Consider the following 23546-nt stretch of genomic DNA (forward strand, 5'->3'; position numbering starts at 1 on the left):
CACCCTCTACTCTACCTCAACCTCTAACTTTACCACTACTCTACCTCACCCTCTACTCTACCTCACCCTCTACTGTACCTCAACCTCTAACTCTACCACTACTCTACCTCACCCTCTACTCTACCTCACCCTCTACTCTACCTCACCCTCTACTCTACCTCAACCTCTAACTCTACCACTACTCTACCTCACCCTCTACTCTACCTCACCCTCTACTCTACCTCAACCTCTAACTCTACCACTACTCTACCTCACCCTCTACTCTACCTCAACCTCTAACTCTACCACTACTCTACCTCACCTCAACCACTACTCTACCTCACCCTCTACTCTACCTCTACCTCACCCTCTACCTCAACCTCTAACTCTACCACTACTCAACCTCACCCTCTACTGTACCTCAACCTCTAACTCTACCACTACTCTACCTCACCCTCTACTCTACCTCTACTCTACCTCACCCTCTACCTCAACCTCTAACTCTACCACTACTCTACCTCACCCTCTACTCTAACTCTACCACTACTCTCCCTCACCCTCTACCTCACCCTCTACCTCTAACTCTACCACTACTCTACCTCACCCTCTACTCTACCTCAACCTCTAACTCTACCACTACTCTACCTCACCTCAACCACTACTCTACCTCACCCTCTACTCTACCTCAACTCAACATTTGGCTGTACATGATTTGATAGTTTCATTTGTTGTCAACATAAAGACCTTATACACACACACACACACACCTTATCTACAGTGTAGTTGTGAGGACCGGTCAGGAACATGGGTCCTCCCTTTGATAGCTTAACAATGTGTGTGTGTGTGTGTGTGTGTAGTGAAGTGTGTGTGTGTGTTAATGAAGTGTGTGTGTGTGTGCGTGTGTAGTGAAGTGTGTGTGTTAATGAAGTGTGTGTGTGTGATTTCAGCACAGTAATAAGTGTGTGAATATCTGTGAGTGCATGCGTTTAAAAGTGTGTGCAGTGTGTGTTAATGAAGTGTGTGTGTGCTTGTCAAGTATGTGTGTGTGTCCGTGTGTAGTGAAGTGTGTGTGTGTGTGTGTGTGTTAATGAAGTGTGTGTGAATGGACTTCGTGGACCATGTGGACCCTGTCTTTCTCCTCACCCAGCCACGCATGCTCCCCCTGGGTGAGGAGCCTCCCCCCTCTCCCCCCTCAGCCCTCACTTTCACCATCTGACACCTTACACTCATATTACAAGGAACAAACTCAGGCTGATACAGAAATTCAACATTTAAATGAATTTGTGACTGTGTGTGTGTGTGTGTGTGTGTCTTAATTCAAGTGGTAAATGGATAATGCATAACTTCCAAACAACAGAACGTCAACATTACAATCACAGTCTATAACCAGTGCAGAAATCGAAACAGTAGAGCAAGAGAGATGCTCGGGGAGATGGACGGACAGGCAGGCAGGCAGGCAGGCAGGCAGGCAGACAGGCAGACAGACAGACAGGCTGACAGACAGGCCGACAGACAGGCAGACAGACAGACAGGCAGAGCAGGCAGGCAGACAGACAGACAGACAGACACACACACAGGCAGACAGACACAGGCAGACAGACAGACAGACACTAAATCCTCAGTTAGTGAACTCCCGCTCTCGTCTGTCTCTCTTTTGAACAGTGTCTTATCCTGTTCTTTCCTATAATACTCGTGACCTTTCATTATATTCATTCATAGAAAGTAAATAAAACTTTGCTGTCGCCACGTTGAACATGGTTGTAATTATATTTAACTGTCATTGACATCATGATGTCATAATAAGTGACTCTCTGTGGGCGGCCAGCGCCTGGCTGCTGCGGTGTACACACAGAGGCACATCCAGGAAGCCGCCTACACAACACTACACAATACTCCACAATACTACACAATACCACTGTCCATGTTACCCGAAAGTACACACAGTACAGACTGTAGTACATCAACTACAAACACCAGCTGTTCACTGACGTGGAACTTAGGACTCAGACGTCCGTTGCCAACGCAACACTGTCATTCATACAAAACACCTCCCGCCCCAACGAAGACACCGAGCACCATGTCCATCTCAACAAGCCCAGGCCGCGGCGCGTTTGTGGACACCCTGACCCAAGGAAGCGTCGGTTCGATCCCCGGCCCCTCTTTAGAGCCTGCTGCGCGCCTCCTTGCTCCCCGGGAGGCTCGCATGGCCGCCTCCACCCGTGTCCCGATAAGCCGTAAGTCGCCTTGGACAAAAGCGTCCGATCAACAATGTCATGTAAATGCAAATGGAGTCGGGTGCCTTGACACCACCTGTGTGGTTCATCTTTAACATTATCATTGCTGTGGCTCCTCACTTTCAGGTAGATGAGGAGACGCGCGCTGTACTTACGGGAGCTGGCGCTGTCCACGTACTGTGGCAGGTAGGGGGCCCACATGTCGATGGTGTCCTTGCGACCCGACTGGCCGATCCTCCTCAGCTCGGCCAATAGGAGCGCCTGGGCCGCCTCCCGCACCTGCATACAGGAAGTGAGCGATGGCTGAGTGCGTTCCCCGGGGCGGCGCCGAATCCCGACACGCACACGGACACGGACGTACCTCCAGGCAGCGGTCCTGCCACCTCCTGGCCAGCATCTCCAGGAGAGGAGGCCTGAACTTGTCCAGACCCAGGAGGTCAGGCAGCATCACGCAGTGCATGGCCGCCAGCTGACTCCACCCTGGAGACACACACACACACAGACACACACACACACACAGACACACACACACACACACACACACACACACACACACACACACATTAACACACACAGGAATTCACAATGGCATTTGTACAGACAGACAGGAAGGGCGATCAATTCTCTATTATATCTCTTATCATATCTACTATTAAATCTATTATGATCTGGTGTTTATGATACTGTATCTGTCACTGATTGACACACACACACACACACACACACACACACACACACACACACACACACACACACACACACACACACACACACACACACACACACACACACACACACACACACACACACACACACACCCCCGTACCACTTTTACTGGGGTGGTCCCCGTCTAAGCCCCCATCACACCCTGGTGGATGCCTCCATCGCAGACAGGACGACCTCCATGTCACTACGCTTGGTGGCTTGTGTCCTGAATAGCAGATTTCAAACCACCTCGGCTCGGCCCCCCCCCCCCCCCCCCCGAGGGAGCGCGACCAAACGCCGGCCACACTTTGATCAGACCCGGAGCGACGCCTCCCACAAGGCTGTGAGGAGCGCAGGGCGGAGCAGCGGTTCATCCCCCCGGAGCCACGTACACCAGAAACATGAACGGGCATCGAACCGGACACAACACGGAAACTTGCATCATCTCCCACATGTTCGTGAGGGAACAGGGGACTGGGATGTGCCACGTGCTGGTGCTGCCCCACACGGACCACACATCCCGCTGAACATACATCACAAATATCACAGATATCACATATATCACATATATTCGTTCAATATATGTGCACTGAGGTGCACTGAGCACATGGAACAACAACAAAGAAATGTTTCCTCTGGAGATTTCTTTGCTCCGGACTTACCTCCTCCGTGGAAACACGAGGAGAGAAGGGACGTGACAGGTTTTAAACATCATTGTCCACGGACGGAACCACGGATCAAACAACTTCTGTACGACCGTGTTTCCAAGAGAAGAAGCCTTTTAGCAGCGCACACGGTCGTGATGGAAACACACGCTGTTGGTTTATCTCACCAATGTACAAGCATTATCAAACAATAAAAATGTGGGGTTTTTTTTAAGATGTCCTGGAGTTTTAGTCTCTCACAACAAGTGGGATTTAAGACAGTTTATTGTACAACTGGTCCATCTCTAGTGATACAAGTCCCCAGTCCGACAGAAACTCAAACGTCCAAATCATTTTGTTTTGACAGGTGAAAAAATTCAACTACAATTGCTATTTTATTCACTAAAATAATGATTTTTCAAGCAACTAATGTGAAAAAATATGTTTCTCATCAGCAACCCAGACTTGTACAGCCCAAAAACAACAGTCGTGTCACCAGGGGAGCGGGAACAATGTTGCTCCGCTTGCTTTTTCAACATGAGAACCAGAAGGTTTCATCGAAAAGCTCAGATTTGAAGAAAGGGAAATAGCAAACAAACACATTTTTACACATTTTTGAGTGATTACGTTTAAGAAGAAATCCATCGTGGTGGGGAAGGTACTTCCTGTGGGGGGGGGCGGCAACAAAAGTTAATTTATATTTACCGGCTACCAAGCCACGGGAGAGAAAATCCCCCAAAAAAGCTAAACATTTAGGAAGGAGATGAAACTAACTTGCACTTATTATCCATCCCCTTTTCCCTGAAGCCAGATACCGTTCCTCATCATGGGGGTTCATCTCAGCCACGCAGTTTCAGCCTGTGAACGGCTTGAGCTGCAGTACCTCCCCCTGCAGCCAGGGGGAGAGGTACTGCAGCCAGCAACAACAGGAATCTGGTGAAGACTCAAAATCTTGTATATTTTTTTATTTTCTTCATTCATTATTATCTTCTTCCCCCTTGAATCCTCCTGCTCGACATGGAGCTGAATTTGTCGAGTCTCTGGCAGAACATTTTATTCTACGCTCATTTAATTTGAGAAACTCTTTGTCTATCCTCTTCCTCTTCTCTTCATCCTCCCGTACGACAGGTACAAAACGACACATTCCTCCACACCTTTGTTTGTGATGGCGGCGGTGGTTTGTGTACCGCGGAGGCCATTCCACCAACCACCAAGAGGATCGGCCACTGCCCCCAGGCGGAGGCCCCGGTGGAGGCCCCCGAGCGCAGAGCGTTCACGTGGCGGTTTGTTTTGGATCCGAGGTGTAGAACCATGTGACTTTGTTCTCTTCAGGCCTCACCACCACCATCGGGTGGAGTCTCTCGTTATCTTTGAAATGTTCATGCTCCCTCATGTGAAAAGAGCAAGCACGCACACGTAGGACACACGGACGGACGTTAGCGCGAGGACGGACAGAAAAGACTTGATTAGAGGGCAACAATAGAAGAAGACAGAGACAAGGACACAGGAAACCAGGACAGACAAGGACAGAAGGACAGACAAGGACACACCAGGACACCAGGACCCCACGACACACCAGGACACAAGGAGAGACAAGGACACCAGGACAGTTGAGCAGCAGCAGTCCTGCACTGCTGGGCTGCTGCTGCTCTGGGTGCATCCAGCAGATCCACTCCCTCAGTGGAACTTGAGTTTGGGTGGTTCAACCCTAGAATCCACACGGTGCCTGCATAACCCACCTCAAATGTAGTCTAATGTTGTATGTAGGGTTTTACTTTAAGTCTTGACAACTCCACTGAGGAATTCCTGGAATGTTAAATTATTCAAATATTATTGTTTGGAAAATGCAGCAAGAAGACAATGACTCGGCTCATTTTGTACCTTTGGTTTGGATTCGAGGGTGAAGAACAGTCCAGAGTCCAGATCAGTTTACTTTCAGAGACATCAATTCAGACTCTGCCGACCCCAAAATAAAATATAAAATAATTATTTGGGGTAATTTTTGTCCAAAGGAGGAGAGTGTTGACTACTTTGGAAACCAGGTCTGAAGGGGATCTATGATGCTCCTTTTCCACAAGTTTACAGAGTTCTCTGAGGTCCTCACAATGTCTTTGAAGTTGTCTGCTTGAAACGCAACCCAGATGATGCCTTCTAGCCATTGTAACATGCCTCTAAAGCATCGTCTTCCAAAACGGGCTGTGTCTTGTGGGTGGAGCCGCCCTCCTGAGGCCCCTAGGTCTGTGAGCCCGTGCGGTTTTCGCACGGCTTCCGGGCTCCGCTGAAACCAGCCGGTAAACTTTCAGTGATTTCACCTCATCGGTCGGACAAAAACAGTCCTGTTTCCGGACAAATTTGAGGCGAGAAATGAGCGGCTGCTTATTTTGCGGCTCCAGTTGCTGAACCCTCACTGGTCCACAGAGCCTCGTCTAAAAGTCAGTTCCCACTTGCTCCGCAGCGGCCGCGTGGAGCTGGGAGATGACTAGCTCCGTGCTCCCACGCCAGCGGGGCTCTCATGTGCCTCGGTGCGACGTAGCACTGAGGCACAAAGCTCAAGGGCTCCTTTTGGGACATGTTTTCTCCAGCGGGCGGCTCACAAGCGGCTGACCACGTGCTCTTGTTTCAACGCTGTGTCAGTAGAACCAGAGACACAGGCATGTGCACCAGCAGCCAAAAAGGGAGTTTTGCATCACAGATCCCCTGTAACCCCAACCCACGTCCTGAACGTCCACAACCTGAGAGTCACCCCATGTGAAGACGGGATTGACCTCAGCTTGCAAAGAGACAGACGGACAGACAGACGGACAGACAGACAGACAGACAGATAGCGCTGGAGACCAAACAAGGATGAAGACAGGGGAACGCCAAGCGGGGAACTGCTAGTAGGAGCAGGACTGACACAAAAGAGAGGGAGGAAGAGAAATGTGAGAAAAACAGAGAAAGGAAAGAAGGAGACGAAGAGAAAGGGAAGAGAGAGAGAGAGAGAGAGGGAGAGATAGGGAGAGAGGGAGGAGGAGAGGAAGGGAGGGAGGGGGAGAGAGAGAGAGGGAGGGAGGGAGAGAGAGAGAGATAGGGAGAGCGGGAGGAGGAGAGGAAGGGAGGGAGGGGGAGAGAGAGAGAGAGGGAGGGAGAGAGAGAGAGATAGGGAGAGCGGGAGGAGGAGAGGAAGGGAGGGGGAGAGAGAGAGAGAGGGAGGGAGAGAGAGAGGGAGGGAGAGATAGGGAGAGAGGGAGGAGGAGAGGAAGGGAGGGAGGGGGAGAGAGAGAGTGAGGGAGGGAGAGATAGGGAGAGATGGAGGAGGAGAGGAAGGGAGGGAGGGGGAGAGAGCGAGAGAGAGAGGGAGCGGGGGAAGACAGGGGGAGGAGGAGGACTGGGAGTCCCGGGTCCCTGAGCTCTAGGTCTGTACCTTCGTTGACTGAGGGGATGTTATGGGAGGCGGGGACGGGACCGGGGGAGCCCGGGGCCCCCGCCGGAGGAGGCCCCGTGGCGGGGGGCCCCGGGGCCCCGGCTGGAGCGGTGGAGCGAGAAGGAGGAGGAGAAGTAGCAGCGGCTACAGCAGCTTGTAAAGAGAAGGAAGAGAAGGAGAGACAGCGTCAAGGAGGAGGGAGGCGGCGGCCATATTGGATTGTTTCACAAGGCGAGTGAGAGAGAGAGAGACGGAGGGAGAGAAGAAAAGATCATTTGAGGAGGAACAAAGATAAACATGATAGAAAAACAAAGTGTTAAAACAAGTTTTATAAAGGAGAGAAGTGGAACCTGAGTAAAAGAATAAAACTAAGAGAAAAATGAGTTTAAAAGAGAAGAACAGACAACGACATGTTTCCCAGGATGCACTTTGAGAAGAGAGGGAAGATAATCTGTTAGTCCAGAGAGAGAGACAGGGAGATGGGGGGGAGACAGAGAGAGAGAAAGAGAGAGAATAAAAGAGACAGGTCATTTGAAAACAGACAGATTGTCAGCGTTGTGAAAAGCCCAAACCAAACGGTGGGTGAAACAGGAAGTGGACAACAGGAAGTGGACAACAGGAAGTGGAGAGCAGGAAGTGGACAACAGGAAGTGGAGAGCAGGAAGTGGAAGCAGCGCTGCTGGTGATGAAACCATGGAGACGGAGGTAAACATGCTGTCCACCACGTTGTTGGTTTCCGTTTCCACTTTTAGTTTTGATTGTTTTATTAAACCTTTATTTGCCCCTGATTCAACAACACTGTTTGTACCCCCTGTGGCCCCTCTGGGTACTGCAACGCCCTCAACTCACTCTCTCTCTTCCCTCCCTCCCTCCGCCCGTTCTGTCTCTCCTCCCTCCCCCTCCCTCCGGTCTCTCTCCCTCTTCCCTAAATGCTGTGGCCCCTCCACTCGGGGCCTCTCTGCTGATTTGCATCACAACAGCACTCTGCAGGGTGTCGGACTCACAGAGCGGGCTAATGCTAACTCTAACAGCGCTATCCCCCAGCGGCCAATCAGAGCGGCCGCTGGGAGCGGTGTGGGGAGGATGGGGCCAAAGCGTGCTGTAAGCAGGGTCGGGGGCCCGGCCTCAATAGGTGTGCAGTGTGAATAAGAACCACCAAAGAGTCCACACGCTTGTCACGCCTGGCTCCCATGAGGCCGCCACAAAGGCCCCGGGGCCCCAACACGCGTGTGCACCCCCCAAGACATGCGTCGCTGTGTGTGTGTGCATCACCATGTGTTCCAGCAACTATGTAATAGAGGAGCCCCCCCCAAAAACACCCTTTTTGTAAAGAACCCTTCCTACAATATTCCCAGAACTGTTCCGATAATATTCCCGGTTCTATAAAGAACGGTTCTTAAAATGCTTTGCACCTCTCTGGCTCAGCCAGTGTATCCCAAGCTCCTGCCATGTTGTCCAGTGAACCCAGCTCCTTCAACGCCGTCTGGCATTTCTCTGGATAACCTCCAACTTCTCTAACTAACCTCCGTGTTTTGCAAGGTTCTCCGCCCAGCCGTGAGTGAAATGTCTTCCATTAAACGTCCCTCGCATCCAGCCGGCGCGGCACCACAGCCGACGAGGAGCCGCCGCGGCGCGGAGGGTTCATCGGCGGCAACTCCAAGCAACACCGGCCCCCCAGCGCGGACGGGAGCCGGAGACTTAAAGCAGCGACGGTTGGACGATTCAAGGACCTTGTTGCCTTTGGGCGGTGACACGACGACACCTTCCTTCCTTGTTTCCTCTCCGGCCCCTCCCCCCAACGCTTGCCCTCCCCTCCCACCCCACCCCGCGGGGCCCAGGGGCCTGGGGGTCCACCAAGCGCCTCCTTTTGTAGGTACCTTGTTTGATCTGGGCCTGTAGCGCCGGGTTGGAGGGCGGAGGAGCAGCGGAGGAGGTCCTTCGAGGGCTCTCAGGGGTCCCCGGGCGGGGAGGCCTGGAGGAGGACAGAAAGAGTGGAGGGCATGAAATATTAAGGAGGGAGGAAGGGCGGGAGGGAGGGATGACACGCTCTCACACTGTGATAAGCATCGGTGCTGCCACGTTCTGAGAAAACCAACCTGGCAAAATACTGACGTAGTAGCGCAGCGACAGGAGGTTGTCCTGGGTTCGGGAGGTTCACTGGGTCTGGGGCACCACCTCATGACTGCATCCACACCTCAATGCCACATGAGTGGAGTGGGGCCGCATCTACGCCTCAATGCCACATGGCTGGAGTGGGGCCGCATCCACATCTCAATGCCACATGGGTGGAGCAGGACCACATCTACGCCTCAATGCCACATGAGTGGAGTGGGGCCGCATCCACATCTCAATGCCACATGGATGGAGCAGGACCACATCTACACCTCAATGCTACATGGGTGGAGCGGGACCGCATCTACACCTCAATGCCACATGGGTGGAGTGGCATTGTGTTGACGTTGCACACAAACCCAACTTTTCAGTGTCACCATGTGACGAGCGGCAAAAATATTTTATTTCATCAGCAAATTCAGTCCGACACAGACGTGAAATATTTAAACTCATTTGTGACTGTGGTGCTACACCATTCAAATGGAAACACCCACGTTAACACCTCCCTACCTTCTCACCCATCTCTCCAACTGTCTTCCTGATCGCCTCAATGTCCACCTTCCTCCCTCCCCCACCCATGTATCTACCTACATCTCTGCATTCCTGCCTTCCTGCCTTCCTTCCTTCCTTCCTTCCTTCCTTCCTGCCTTCCTGCCTTCCTTCCCTGCCTCTCTCCATCAGTGCCCACAGGCAGGGCAGCTACAGTAGGGGCTGAGCAGTGCGGAGGGGAAGCTGGAGCTCCACCCATGAAAGAGAGATGGAGAAATGAAAAAAACTAAAACCAACGCCGTCAAATATTCACCAGCGCCAGACGAGGAAGACGAGGAAGCCTCCTGCTGCTCACACACAATACTGCTGGCTTCACTCTGTGTGTGTGTGTGTGTGTGTGTCTCTGTGTCTCTGTGTGTGTGTGTGTGTGTGTGTCTGTGTGTGTGTGTGTCTCTGTGTGTCTGTGTGTGTGTGTGTGTCTCTGTGTGTCTCTGTGTGTCTCTGTGTGTCTCTGTGTGTGTGTGTCTGTCTGTGTGTGTGTGTGTCTCTGTGTGTCTCTGTGTGTGTGTGTGTGTGTGTCTGTGTGTGTGTGCGTCTCTGTGTGTGTGTGTGTCTCTGTGTGTCTCTGTGTGTCTCTGTGTGTCTCTGTGTGTGTGTGTCTGTGTGTGTGTGTGTCTCTGTGTGTCTCTGTGTGTGTGTGTGTGTGTGTGTGTGTGTGTGTCTCTGTGTGTGTGTGTGTGTGTGTCTCTGTGTGTGTGCGTCTCTGTGTGTGTGTGTGTCCGTGTGTGTGTGTGTGGAGGGCATGAAATGGAGGCTGCTTTTCTGTTGTTTACCTTCAGTTCAAAATGTAACTCTAGTTGCTTTGTTGAAGAACAAAACAAAGTTCATTTTGGGAAACAAAACACGTCACTTCAAGACGTCTAGTTACACTCACCTCCCTCCCTCACTTTCCCTCCCCCCCAGTCTCTCCCCACTCTTCACTGTATTATCTCTCTCTCTCTCTCTCTCTCTCTCTGATGAAATGACAGGGCTGCTGCTGCTGCTGCTTCGATGCTAAATCATTCACAACTTGACAGAGCTCCCCCCCCCATCCACCCCTCCCTCCGTCCGTGGTCTCACCTGACGGGAGCCTTCTTCATGTGCTCCCCTACGAAGGTGGCGTTGGTCATCCCCATCAGTGTGTTGGCGAGGGAGATGACGGAGAGCAGGTGCTGCGTGGTGACGGCCCGCGACACGCCGTACGTGCCCTTCCCCACGATGTCCACCAGGGTGAGCCGCCGGCCCGTGGCCAGGGACAGCTGCCGCAGCAGGGACTCCTGCGGGATACAGAGCAAACACACGAGATGATACGGTGGTGGGCAATCGAGCAATACGATAAAAGTATGAAAAAGAAAGCGAAATATAATCATAATAAGGGAATATAAATATGGCAATATACACTAAACCTCAGAATAAAGAACAAATATAATCTAGAAATAACAAAAACAGTAATAAATATAGCTGCAGGCAGCAATACACGGGCTCCAGATTAGTCGTGTTGGGTGCAATTTACAGTTTCACGGGTTCTCTGAAACGCGGCGCGATTTTCCGAGTTTACTTGAACGCAGCACGGGCTCCCCACGGAGGACAGTGTTACCTTGAAGGTGGGCAGCATCAGCGACATGTGGCCTCCCCTGGAGATGAGGCCAAAGGAGATGGGGCAGTGGGGCTTGAGCATGCCCAGGCGCTCCAGGCAGACCTGGTCCAGGCCCCCGTTCAGGCCCCAGGCGTGCAGGCACGACATGAACAGCTTGGCCGTGTCCATGGTCAGGTTGTACTCCAGCAGGCTCAGAGACTTGGACTTCTCCTCGCGTCTCCTCATCTCCTCCTCCTCCTCCTCATCCTCGTCCAGGAGGTGCTCCTTGATGGTCTCCTTCATGGTCTCCTTCACCTGGGGGGTAGGGGTCTAGTGTGATTCATTGAGCGTTCTTCTGTGACTAAACCCTGTGATGCCGTAGGACCGGGTGTTTGGGAGATATTGATGAGACGGTTCACAATATGATTCTCTTCATTCATATTTATCCAATATGGGTTTGTTGAACGAATAAATAATCTGCCGTTTTCACCTTTTCATCCAAACAATAGGCAGTATTGATAAAAAGTACAGTTATGAACCGCATATATGGATCAAAAAGCTTTGGACAGACTCATTTCTAAACAAATGCTGTTAAAGTCATTTGCTCATAGTAATGAAGTAGTCTGCTTACAGTGTTCATTTTGGGTCTTTGTATAGATGACAAGGTATGGACATTTAAAAAAAAACAAAACACAGTAATTCTATTTTTCTTACTTCACTGCCGTAATATTTTGCCTGGCGCTAACCCGTCTGCAGTGGCGGCGCTACGCCTGGGTTTTGCTGGTGCTGTAGCCCCTTCAGGATTCTTTACTTCTATTTAAGAATGATGATTTTTAAAGCAGGCAGGTGTAGAGCAGTGGCGATCTCCGCTTGCCTTTTTTCTCCAAAAAATTGAATTAAATAAAAACAGTGTATTTTAATTTTAGATGTATTTATTTTCCTCCGTTTCCTAACTGAACGAAACAAAAAAGCCCGCTGCGTCCCCTGTCAAGGCCCTCGGAGCCATGGATACCACCAAAAAATGTGGTTCTAATAATCATCCACTTCTAGTGATGAAACTGACCCTGACAGATGTGATCACCATAAGAGGGTTTCCACCGTAAGAAAAAAGAAAGGAATAGAAAAACAGAAATAAAAAACTTGCACTTCTATTATTTCTATCTTTATTATTATTATATTCGTAATATATTATTATCGCTAAAATTATTAGTAATAGTATGAATACTATGGTGTGGTGTTTGGCACCTGCTTGAAGATCTTGTCAGCTCCAGCTTGGCTCTATACTAGTACTATTTGTAGTAGTGGTACCAGTAGTAGTAGTGGTACCTGCTTGAAGATCTTGTTGGCCAGGAAGGAGCCCCCCTTGTCGGCCCCGGCCTGGCTCTTCTGGAGGCTCTCAGGGGAGATCAGGGTGGGGTTGGGGCGCTGCGCCTCCTCCGTCAGCAGCTGGATGATGACGGCCTCCACGTCGAAGAACAGCACGTGCATGTCGGGGTCCGCCAGGTTGCTCTTCATGGCCTGCACCACCAGGGAGTTGTGCGAGTACTTCGGCAGGTTGCCCTGGAAACCATGCACACACACACACACACACACACACACACACACACACACACACACACACACACACACACACACACACACACACACACAGAGAGAAGACCAAGAGTCACTTTGGCACTCGAGCTAACCAATCACATTTTAATTTCTATCCAGATAATAATAATGACAATAATAATAATAATAATAATGACAATAAAAATAACAATAATAATAATAATGACAATAAAATTTATGACAATAATAATAATAAAATAACAATAATAATAAATACAATAATAATAATAATAATACCACCAATACTACTACTACTAATAATAATAATACCACCAATACTACTACTAATAATAATAATAATAAAAATAACAATAATAATAAATAACAATAATAATAATGACAATAATAATAATAATAATAATACCACCAATACTTCTACTACTACTACTACTAATAATAATAATAACAATACCACCGATTCTAATAATAAGCAATCAAATAGTAAAAATAAAAAAGCAAACAAAACAAACAAGCAAAATGAATTTCATAAAAATAAGTAAATATCAAACTCAAGAGAGGGGGGGGGTGGGGGGTGAAGGAAGAGCAAGAGAGAGAGACAGCGACAGGGAGACAGGGCAGAAGGAAGGAGGGAGAGAGAGAGAGACAAAGAGAGGGAGAGAGGGGGATGAAGAAAGAGGGAGAGGGAGGGATGAACGAGAGGGAATGAGGGAGAGATTATTATTAATATTATGATTATTACTTAAGTAGCTTTTGAAAAATCGAATTGATAGAATAATAATAATGACGATACAAATAATAACAATAATGAAAATATTAATAACAATATTAATATTAATAACAATAACTATAATAATAATAATAATAATAATAATAATAATAATAATAATGGCAATAATAATAATTATTATTACAAAATAATAATAAAATTACAATAAATAATAATAATAATAATAATAATAATAAACTGACCATAATCTAACTATAAATGCAGGCCAATTGATTTTTTCTGGCAGCAAATACACCTGTTGATTATTAAACTATTAGAAGGTCTGAGCTTCAACAAATATCACATTACACATGATGTGGCATCATGAGGTGAATACACATCATGTTATCACATGTGTAATAGTACCATTTCATTATATTACATACATGTCCTGTAACAGGTTATTAAATGAAGTTATGCCTGAAAAAAATATTATTTGGAATATGACGTTTACACTGTGTGTGTGTTTCAGTGGATGAATACTGCCACCTAGGGTCACAGAGCAGCAACTACACCAACACACCAACACCAACAATCAGAAGATGTACAGAAGCAAATTAGTAAATAGATGTTATTATTTATAACTAGATGTTATTATTAAGTTACTGAATGTGATTATTACATATATGTTATTATTTATAACTAGATGTTATTATTAGGTTACTGAATGTGATTATTTCATATGTTATTATTTATAACTAGATGTTATTATTAAGTTACTGAATGTGATTATTACATATATGTTATTATTTATAACTAGATGTTATTTTTAAGTTACTGAATGTGATTATTTCATATATGTTATTATTTATAACTAGATGTTATTATTAAGTTACTGAATGTGATTATTACATATATGTTATTATTTATAACTAGATGTTATTAAGTTACTGAATGTGATTACTACATATATGTTATTTATAACTAGATGTTATTATTAAGTTACTGAATGTGATTATTACATATATGTTATTATTTATAACTAGATGTTATTATTAAGTAACTGAATGTGATTATTACATATATGTTATTATTTATAACTAGATGTTATTATTAAGTAACTGAATGTGATTATTACATATATGCTATTATTTATAACTAGATGTTATTATTAAGTTACTGAATGTGATTATTACATATATGTTATTATTTATAACTAGATGTTATTATTAAGTTACTGAATGTGATTATTTCATATATGTTATTATTTATAACTAGATGTTATTAAGTTACTGAATGTGATTATTACATATATGTTATTATTTATAACTAGATGTTAGTATTAAGTCACTGAATGTGATTATTACATATATGTTATTATTTATAACTAGATCTTATTAAGTTACTGAATGTGATTATTTCATATATGTTATTATTTATAACTAGATGTTATTAAGTTACTGAAAGTGATTATTACATATATGTTATTATTTATAACTAGATGTTATTAAGTTACTGAATGTGATTATTACATATATGTTATTATTTATAACTAGATGTTATTATTAAGTTACTGAATGTGATTATTACATATATGTTATTATTATAACTAGATGTTATTATTAAGTTACTGAATGTGATTATGAAATATATGTTATTATTTATAACTCGATGTTATTAAGTTACTGAATGTGATTATTACATATATGTTATTATTTATAACTAGATGTTATTATTAAGTTACTGAATGTGATTATTACATATATGTTATCATTTATAACTAGATGTTATTATTAAGTAACTGAATGTGATTATTACATATATGTTATTATTTATAACTAGATGTTATTATTAAGTAACTGAATGTGATTATTACATATATGTTATTATTTATAACTAGATGTTATTATTAAGTTACTGAATGTGATTATTTCATATATGTTATTATTTATAACTAGATGTTATTATTAAGTTACTGAATGTGATTATTACATATATGTTATTTATAACTAGATGTTATTATTAAGTTACTGAATGTGATTATTACATATATGTTATTATTTATAACTCAATATTATTATTAAGTTACTGAATGTGATTATTACATAAATGTTATTATTTATAACTAGATGTTATTATTAAGTTACTGAATGTGATTATTACATATATGTTATTATTTATAACTAGATGTTATTAAGTTACTGAATGTGATTATTACATATATGTTATTATTTATAACTAGATGTTAGTATTAAGTCACTGAATGTGATTATTACATATATGTTATTATTTATAACTAGATCTTATTAAGTTACTGAATGTGATTATTTCATATATGTTATTATTTATAACTAGATGTTATTAAGTTACTGAATGTGATTATTTCATATATGTTATTATTTATAACTAGATGTTATTATTAAGTTACTGAATGTGATTATTACACATATGTGATTATTTATAACTAGATGTTATTAAGTTACTGAATGTGATTATTACATATATGTTATTATTTATAACTAGATGTAAATATTTAGTCACTAAATATGATTATTAGTTGTTATTATTTACAACTGTTAATATTTAGTCACTGAATGTTATCGTAAGTTATATGTTATTATTTATAACTCGATGTTATTAAGTTACTGAATGTGATTATTACATATATGTTATTATTTATAACTAGATGTTATTATTAAGTTACTGAATGTGATTATTACATATATGTTATTTATAACTAGATGTTATTATTAAGTAACTGAATGTGATTATTACATATGTTATTATTTATAACTAGATGTTATTATTAAGTAACTGAATGTGATTATTACATATATGTTATTATTTATAACTAGATGTTAATATTTAGTTACTGAATGTGATTATTTCATATATGTTATTATTTATAACTATATGTTATTATTAAGTTACTGAATGTGATTATTACATATATGTTATTATTTATAACTAGATGTTATTATTAAGTTACTGAATGTGATTATTACATATATGTTATTATTTATAACTCGATGTTATTTAGTTACTGAATGTGATTATTACATATATGTTATTTATAACTAGATGTTATTATTAAGTTACTGAATGTGATTATTACATATATGTTATTATTTATAACTAGATGTTATTAAGTTACTGAATGTGATTATTACATATATGTTATTATTTATAACTAGATGTTAGTATTAAGTCACTGAATGTGATTATTACATATATGTTATTATTTATAACTAGATCTTATTAAGTTACTGAATGTGATTATTTCATATATGTTATTATTTATAACTAGATGTTATTAAGTTACTGAATGTGATTATTTCATATATGTTATTATTTATAACAAGATGTTATTAAGTTACTGAATGTGATTATTTCATATATGTTATTATTTATAACTAGATGTTATTATTAAGTTACTGAATGTGATTATTACACATATGTGATTATTTATAACTAGATGTTATTAAGTTACTGAATGTGATTATTACATATATGTTATTATTTATAACTAGATGTTAGTATTAAGTCACTGAATGTGATTATTACATATATGTTATTATTTATAACTAGATCTTATTAAGTTACTGAATGTGATTATTTCATATATGTTATTATTTATAACTAGATGTTAAGTTACTGAATGTGATTATTTCATATATGTTATTATTTATAACTAGATGTTATTAAGTTACTGAATGTGATTATTTCATATATGTTATTATTTATAACTAGATGTTATTATTAAGTTACTGAATGTGATTATTACATATATGTTATTATTTATAACTAGATGTAAATATTTAGTCACTAAATATGATTATTAGTTGTTATTATTTACAACTGTTAATATTTAGTCACTGAATGTTATCGTAAGTTATATGTTATTATTTATAACTAGATGTTAATATTTAGTTACTGAATGTGATTATTACATAGATGTGATTATTTATAACTAGATGATATTATTAAGTTACCGAATGTGATTATTACATAGATGTGATTATTTATAACTAGATGTTATTATTAAGTTACTGAATGTGATTATTACATATATGTGATTATTTATAACTAGATGTAAATATTTTGTCACTAAATATGATTATTAGTTATGTTATTATTTACAACTATGTTAATATTTAGTCACTGAATGTTATCGTAAGTTATATGTTATTATTTATAACTAGATGTAAACATTTAGTTACTGAATGTGATTATTACATATATGTGATTATTTATAACGAGGTGTAAATATTTAGTCACTAAATGTGATTATTAGTTATGTCATTATTTACAACTATGTTTATATTTAGTCACTGAATGTTATCGTAAGTTATATGTTATTATTTATAACTAGATGTAAATATTTAGTTACTGAATGTGATTATTACATATATGTTATTATTTATAACTAGATGTTAATATTTAGTTACTGAATGTGATTTTTACATATATGTTATTTATAATTAGATGCAAATATTTAGTTACTGAATGTGATTATTAGTTATATGTTATTATTTATAACTGTTAATATTTAGTTACTGAATGTGATTATTACATATATGTTATTATTTATAATTAGATGCAAATATTTAGTTACTGAATGTGATTATTACATATATGTTATTATTTATAAATAGATGTGATTACTTATTGCCAGCAAACAAAGGAATGAAAACAATATGAGAATTAAAAACATTAAATAAAACACAAAGAGGGAACTGGAGTCTACAGGTGACCAGTAAACAAGTTAAATAATAAATCATCAAAATCTCCATTTAATATTGTATATAAATAATATGATTGTCCTGATTCCCCCCTTCTCTCTTTCTCCCTTTTCCTCCCCACTCCACTCCCCAACTCCTCTTTCATCCTCTCCCCCTTTCTCCCTCTACCCTTCCCTGTCGCTCTCCCTCCCTCCCTTGCATCCTCCCCCTCTCCCCCAACTGCTCCCTTCCTCTCTTCTAAGCCTTCCCTGCCGCTCTCCCTCCCTCCACCATCTCTTTCCCTCCCCCCTCTAGCTTCCTCCCTCCTTCCCTCTGTCTGTCTGTCTGCCAACTCCTCTTCCACTCCCTCTTCTCCCATCCTGGCTGCTTCCTCTCCTCCCTCCATCCTCCACTCTCATAGTCCTTCCATGCCGCTCCCCCTGCCTTATTTCACCCCCCCTTCGCCCCACTCTTTTCCACCCTCTCTCACCCCCTACTTCATTCCCTCTCTCTTCATCCCCACTTTCCTTGCATCTTCCAAAGGTCAGTATGTTTAACAACACTGTCAGGGGTAAAACGCACACACACACACACACACACACACAGGTTAGGAGGTGTAATGGCTGGGTTGATTGTCAGACATTTCATGGTCATTACTCACAGCAGGGGCATCTGGACACACACACACACACACACACACACACACACACACACACACACACACACACACACACACACACACACACACACACACACACACACACACACACACACACGGGTAATTTTGACTTGTTATTAGAGGAGATATTGGTGAGAGAAAGGGCGGAGCTATGAGAGCAAGATGAGAAAGGAGAGAGAGGGAGATAGAGAGATAGAGAAAGGTGGGGATGGACAGAGAGAGGGGAAGAGGATGGAGAGAGAGAATCCACAGAGCAAGAAGAGGAGACAAAGAGAAAGAAGAGAGGAGGGGGGACGACAGACTCTTTAGCTCTACTCTCCCTCAGTTCTGCAGTACAGTATACAACAGCACAGCAATACAGTAACACCGAACAGAACAGCAATACAGTAACAGTATGCAGTGTGCAATACAGTATGCAGTACAGTATGCTACATACAGTACAGTAAGGTAGTGGGACCCCTGGTGAGGTCAGCGTTGACAGTTCTTCTGTCTTGATGTAGAAACTCCGTCTCAGTCTCTCTGTTCTCGCTGTGTGGCTGTGGAGGCTCTTGCTCGACCAGTCCGTTGTTGGAACAGTCCGTTGTTGGGGTGGTGAGGATCCTTCATGATGCTGCAGCTCTGCTACTACACCTCCTGGTGTATAAGTCCTGCAGGGAGGGGAGGGTAGTTCCAGTGGTACGTTGGGCTGAAGGCACCACCCTCTGCAGGGCCCTCCTGTCCTGAGCAGTACAGTACAAAGCAGGCAGTGATGTTGCCTGTCAGGATGCTCTCCACCGCTCTACAGTAGAAGGACTTGAGGATCCTCACCGAGACCCTGAGTTTCCTCAGCTGCCTGAGGTGGTAGAGACGCTGCCTCGCCTTTCTCACCAGAGTGTCTGTGTGAAAAGTCCATGTTAAGTCCTCTGTGATGTGGACTCCCAGGTACTTGAAGCCTGTCCCATGAATCACCAACAGCGCGTGCATCCTCGGTTGTAATCCACTCCTAAAGTCCACAATCAGCTGCTGAGTTTTGCTAACGTTCAGGAGGAGGCTAGTGTCCTGGCATCAGAGTGACAGGTCAGTCACCTCCTCGCGGTAGACCTTCTCATCGTTGTCATTAATCAGGCCACCACAACAGTGTCATTAGCAAACTTGATGATGGTGTTGCAGCTGGACCTGGCCACACAGTCATGTGTGTACAGAGAGTACAGGGAGGGGGTTGAGGACGCAGCCCTGGGGGGATCCTGTGTTTAGGATGAGGGAGCTTGACATGTGCCTCCCCACCCTGACCACCTGGGGCCGGGCTGTAAGGAAGTCCATGGTCCAGGCACACAGCGGAGTGCTCAGACCTAGCTCCCGCAGCTTGACAGCCAGTCTGGTGGAGACTATGGTATTGAAAGCTGAACTATAATTGATGAAAAGCAATCTCACATAGCCCCCCTTCCGACCATCAAGGTGCGTGATCATGGTATGCAGTGCTGGGAAACCGCGTTGTCCGTGGATCTGTTTGGCCGGTATGCAAACTCCAGCGGGTCAATGGTGCGGGGGAGGTTAGCGCTGATGTAATCCTTAATTAGCCTCTCAAAGCCCTTCATGACCACCGAGGTGAGGGCCACCGGACAGTCGTCATTGAAGAAGGCTGGAGAGGCAATCTTCGGCACAGGGATGACGGTGGACCTCTTGAAGCAGGACAGGACCTCCGACTCGGGCAGGGAGGCGTTGAATATAGATACAGAGGGCTCTATATATAGAATATATAGAGCCCTCCTGACGTCATGCTCGGACACTGAGAGTGCGCGCTCATCCCCAGCGGTGTAACTCTAATTAGCCGGCGAGCTAGCGATGTTGTTGCCAGCCTCAAGCAGCACATAAAAGAAGTTCAGATCATTGGCTAGGGAGGCGTCCACACTCGTGGCTTGGGAGGGGCTTCTCTTGTAGTTGGTCATAGTCTGCAGCCCCTGCCACAACTGTGAGCACAGCTCCACTGTGTCCCTGTATTTCCGTTTAGCGTCACCGCCCTCCACAGTTTGTACAACGCCGCTTTGTAGTTGTCCATGGTGCCGGATAGAAGACCTTCGTTGTAAGTGGCCGTGCGAGCATTCAGAGCGCCAGGGACGGATTTATCGACCCACGGTTTCTGGTTCGGAAATATCCAAACTTTCACTGTGGGAACGATGCTGTCCGCTAGCGTAGCTATGAAGCACGTAGCTACTTCCGTAAACTCGCTGACGACACTGGAACTTGATCGGAACATGTCCCAGTCGACGTCAGTCAGAACGTCCTGAAGCTTGGCCAGTGACCATTCCCCGCACGCTGCATGGCCGCTAAACAGGAAGTAACGAGATGGTCGGATTTCCCAAAAGCAGAGAGCGACACGTTCTTGTATCCGTTCTTGTACGGTGTTTAACAATGGTCCAAAGTTCTTCTCCCCTGGTGGCACATGTGTTGGTGGAAATTAGGCAGAACTTTTTTAAGGTTAACCCTGTTAAAGTCCCGAGCCACCACCACAGCCACGTCGGGTTGTATGTTTTGAAGTCTGCACAACACATCATATAGGTCCGATAGTGCTGTGTCGGTGTCCTCGCTCGAAGGTCATCCATCTTGTTCTCCAGGGACTGGACATTGACAAGAAGGATGCTGGGCAGAGGTGGATGGTAAGTTTGCGTCCTCATTCTGACCTGAATGTCGCCTCGTTTACCGCAGTGCTTCCTCAATCGGTGCCCCCGTGGAACAGCGACTCCATTGTTGTTGTTGTTTTCCTTGTTAAGAGTGTTGGTGCTTAAAATATCCACTGGCCAATCTGGATCCGTGGATAAAACGCCCAAAAGTTTTCTTTCACTGATTTTTTTATATCCACAAGTGCATCGTGGTCGTAGGAGATCACTGTCGATGAGTTTTTGACCGACATAGCAATGTAATACTAAAAATACAAAAATTTGCATAATGGACAAAGGGCCACGCCACGATCGCAAAACCAATTGATTGTCCCTAACAAATCTCCTTTTGTCTCTTCTATATCTCCCTTTACCTCTGCTTTACCTCCCTTTACCTCCACTCTACCTCCCTTTACCGCTACTCTACCTCCCGTTACCGCTACTCTACCTCCCTTTACCTCCACTCTACCTCTACTCTACCTCCCTTTACCTCTACTCTACCTCCCTTTGTCTCTACTCTACCCCTCTTTTGTCATGATCTCCGCCTTCATCTACCTTCCCCTCCCTCTCCTTACCTGTCTCATTAATCCAACTCCATTCACCCGTGCACACAGCTGTTCCCGATCTGAAATCTAACCACTATATATGCCTCTCTCACCAGTCACCCATTGTCAGATTGTCTTCGATGCTTGCACCAGACTCTCCAGCGTTCTCCGGACTGATTCCCTGCTACCGACTCTGCCTCGCTCCGACCACGTATCCTGCCTGCCCCCCCGCCTGTCTTCTGTCTGCACTCCTCGTTATCGAACCTGCCTGTCCCCGACGATGTATCCTGCCTGCTCCCTGCCTGTCTTCCGTCTGCTCTACAAATAAAAGACATTACCAAATATCCCTGCCTGTCTTTGTGCTGCAATTGGGTCCTAACCACACCCGTTACAGTACAATCTGCTGCTGGCACGCCTGGGAAGGGTGGAGTCACAGCTCCAACACCAGGAGGCTGTCCGAGCCTCCCCCTCAGCGGACGTTTGGCTAGCAGCGGCTAGCCAGGATTAAGGGCTCGCCACGCTAGCTGCCCAGGTCCAGCAGCTCGCCATCGCTCTCAGTCAGTTCATCCTGCCGCCTGCTTCCCCAGGCCTACCGTCACCAGCACCGGCCCAGCCTGGGTACTCCCTGGAGCCCCTGGTGGGGGTTCCAGAACGCTACGCCGGAGACGCAGACGGCTGTAGTCCGTTCATTACGAACTGTTCCATCCTCTTCGCTCTGCAGCCCCACACCTTCACCTCCGAGGAAACCAAGGTGGCGTTCACCGTAAATGACCTGACGGGCCGCGCTCGGCTGTGGGAAAGCCGAGTGGGAACGACGCACACCAGCCTGCTCCTCCTTCCACGCCTTCGCCGCCGAGCTCCGCAAGGTTTTCGGGGTGACATCATGGGGTCCCGATGCTGCTGGTGGTCTCCTGGGTCTCAGTCAAGGGTCCCGCTTCCGTGGTCGATTACGCGATCGACTTCCGCACACAGGCTCGACTGAACGAGTGGATTCCGGCAGCCCAGATTGATGCGTTCCTGATGGGATTAGCAGAGTACGTAAAGGATGAGCTAGTTTCCCACGACCTGCCCACCTCTCTCGATGGCATCGAGATGGCAGCTCCAGCTCCGCACCAGACATGTTGGGGGTCCCTGCCGAGTACCTCGACTTCAGGGAGGTCTTCAGCAAGGCCAAGGCAACATCCCTTCCCCCGCACAGGCCGTACGATATTGCCATCGACCTCCAGCCCGGCTCCACCTCCCCCAGAGGCCGCCTGTACTCCCTGTCCGCCCCGGAGAGAGAGGCCATGGACACCTATATTAACGATGCCCTGGCGGCAGGCATCATCCGTCCCTCCTCTTCCCCGGCGGGGGATGGCTGCTTCTTCGTGGAGAAGAACGACAAGTCGCTTCGCCACTGTATTGACTATCGCCTCAACGACATTACAGTCAAGAACCGCTATCCCCTGCCCCTCATCTCATCAGCCTTCGAGCTCCTGCAGGGGGCCACGGTGTTCACCAAGGTCG

At 44.7% G+C, this 23546-nt stretch overlaps 1 protein-coding gene across 5 annotated transcripts in view; it reads right to left on the minus strand.

Annotated features, from left to right (window-relative positions):
• wdr7 (WD repeat domain 7) overlaps nucleotides 1–23546 on the minus strand; it is a 105784-nt gene that overhangs the window by 49503 nt on the left and 32735 nt on the right. For 3 of the 5 annotated variants that reach the window (XM_080017915.1, XM_080017916.1, XM_080017914.1), the window contains exons 16-22: nucleotides 12508–12741; nucleotides 11203–11496; nucleotides 10686–10882; nucleotides 8843–8937; nucleotides 6966–7118; nucleotides 2575–2693; nucleotides 2369–2492 (exon numbers count right to left, since the gene is read on the minus strand). In XM_080017915.1, the coding sequence (XP_079874041.1) occupies nucleotides 2369–2492; nucleotides 2575–2693; nucleotides 6966–7118; nucleotides 8843–8937; nucleotides 10686–10882; nucleotides 11203–11496; nucleotides 12508–12741 (1216 nt within the window). The remainder of the gene's footprint in view (nucleotides 1–2368; nucleotides 2493–2574; nucleotides 2694–6965; nucleotides 7119–8842; nucleotides 8938–10685; nucleotides 10883–11202; nucleotides 11497–12507; nucleotides 12742–23546) is intronic. The other 2 variants (XM_080017918.1, XM_080017917.1) reach the window with 1 other exon arrangement.

The sequence above is a fragment of the Zeus faber genome (assembly GCF_960531495.2).
Source record: "Zeus faber genome assembly, chromosome: 17".
NCBI lineage: Eukaryota > Metazoa > Chordata > Actinopteri > Zeiformes > Zeidae > Zeus > Zeus faber.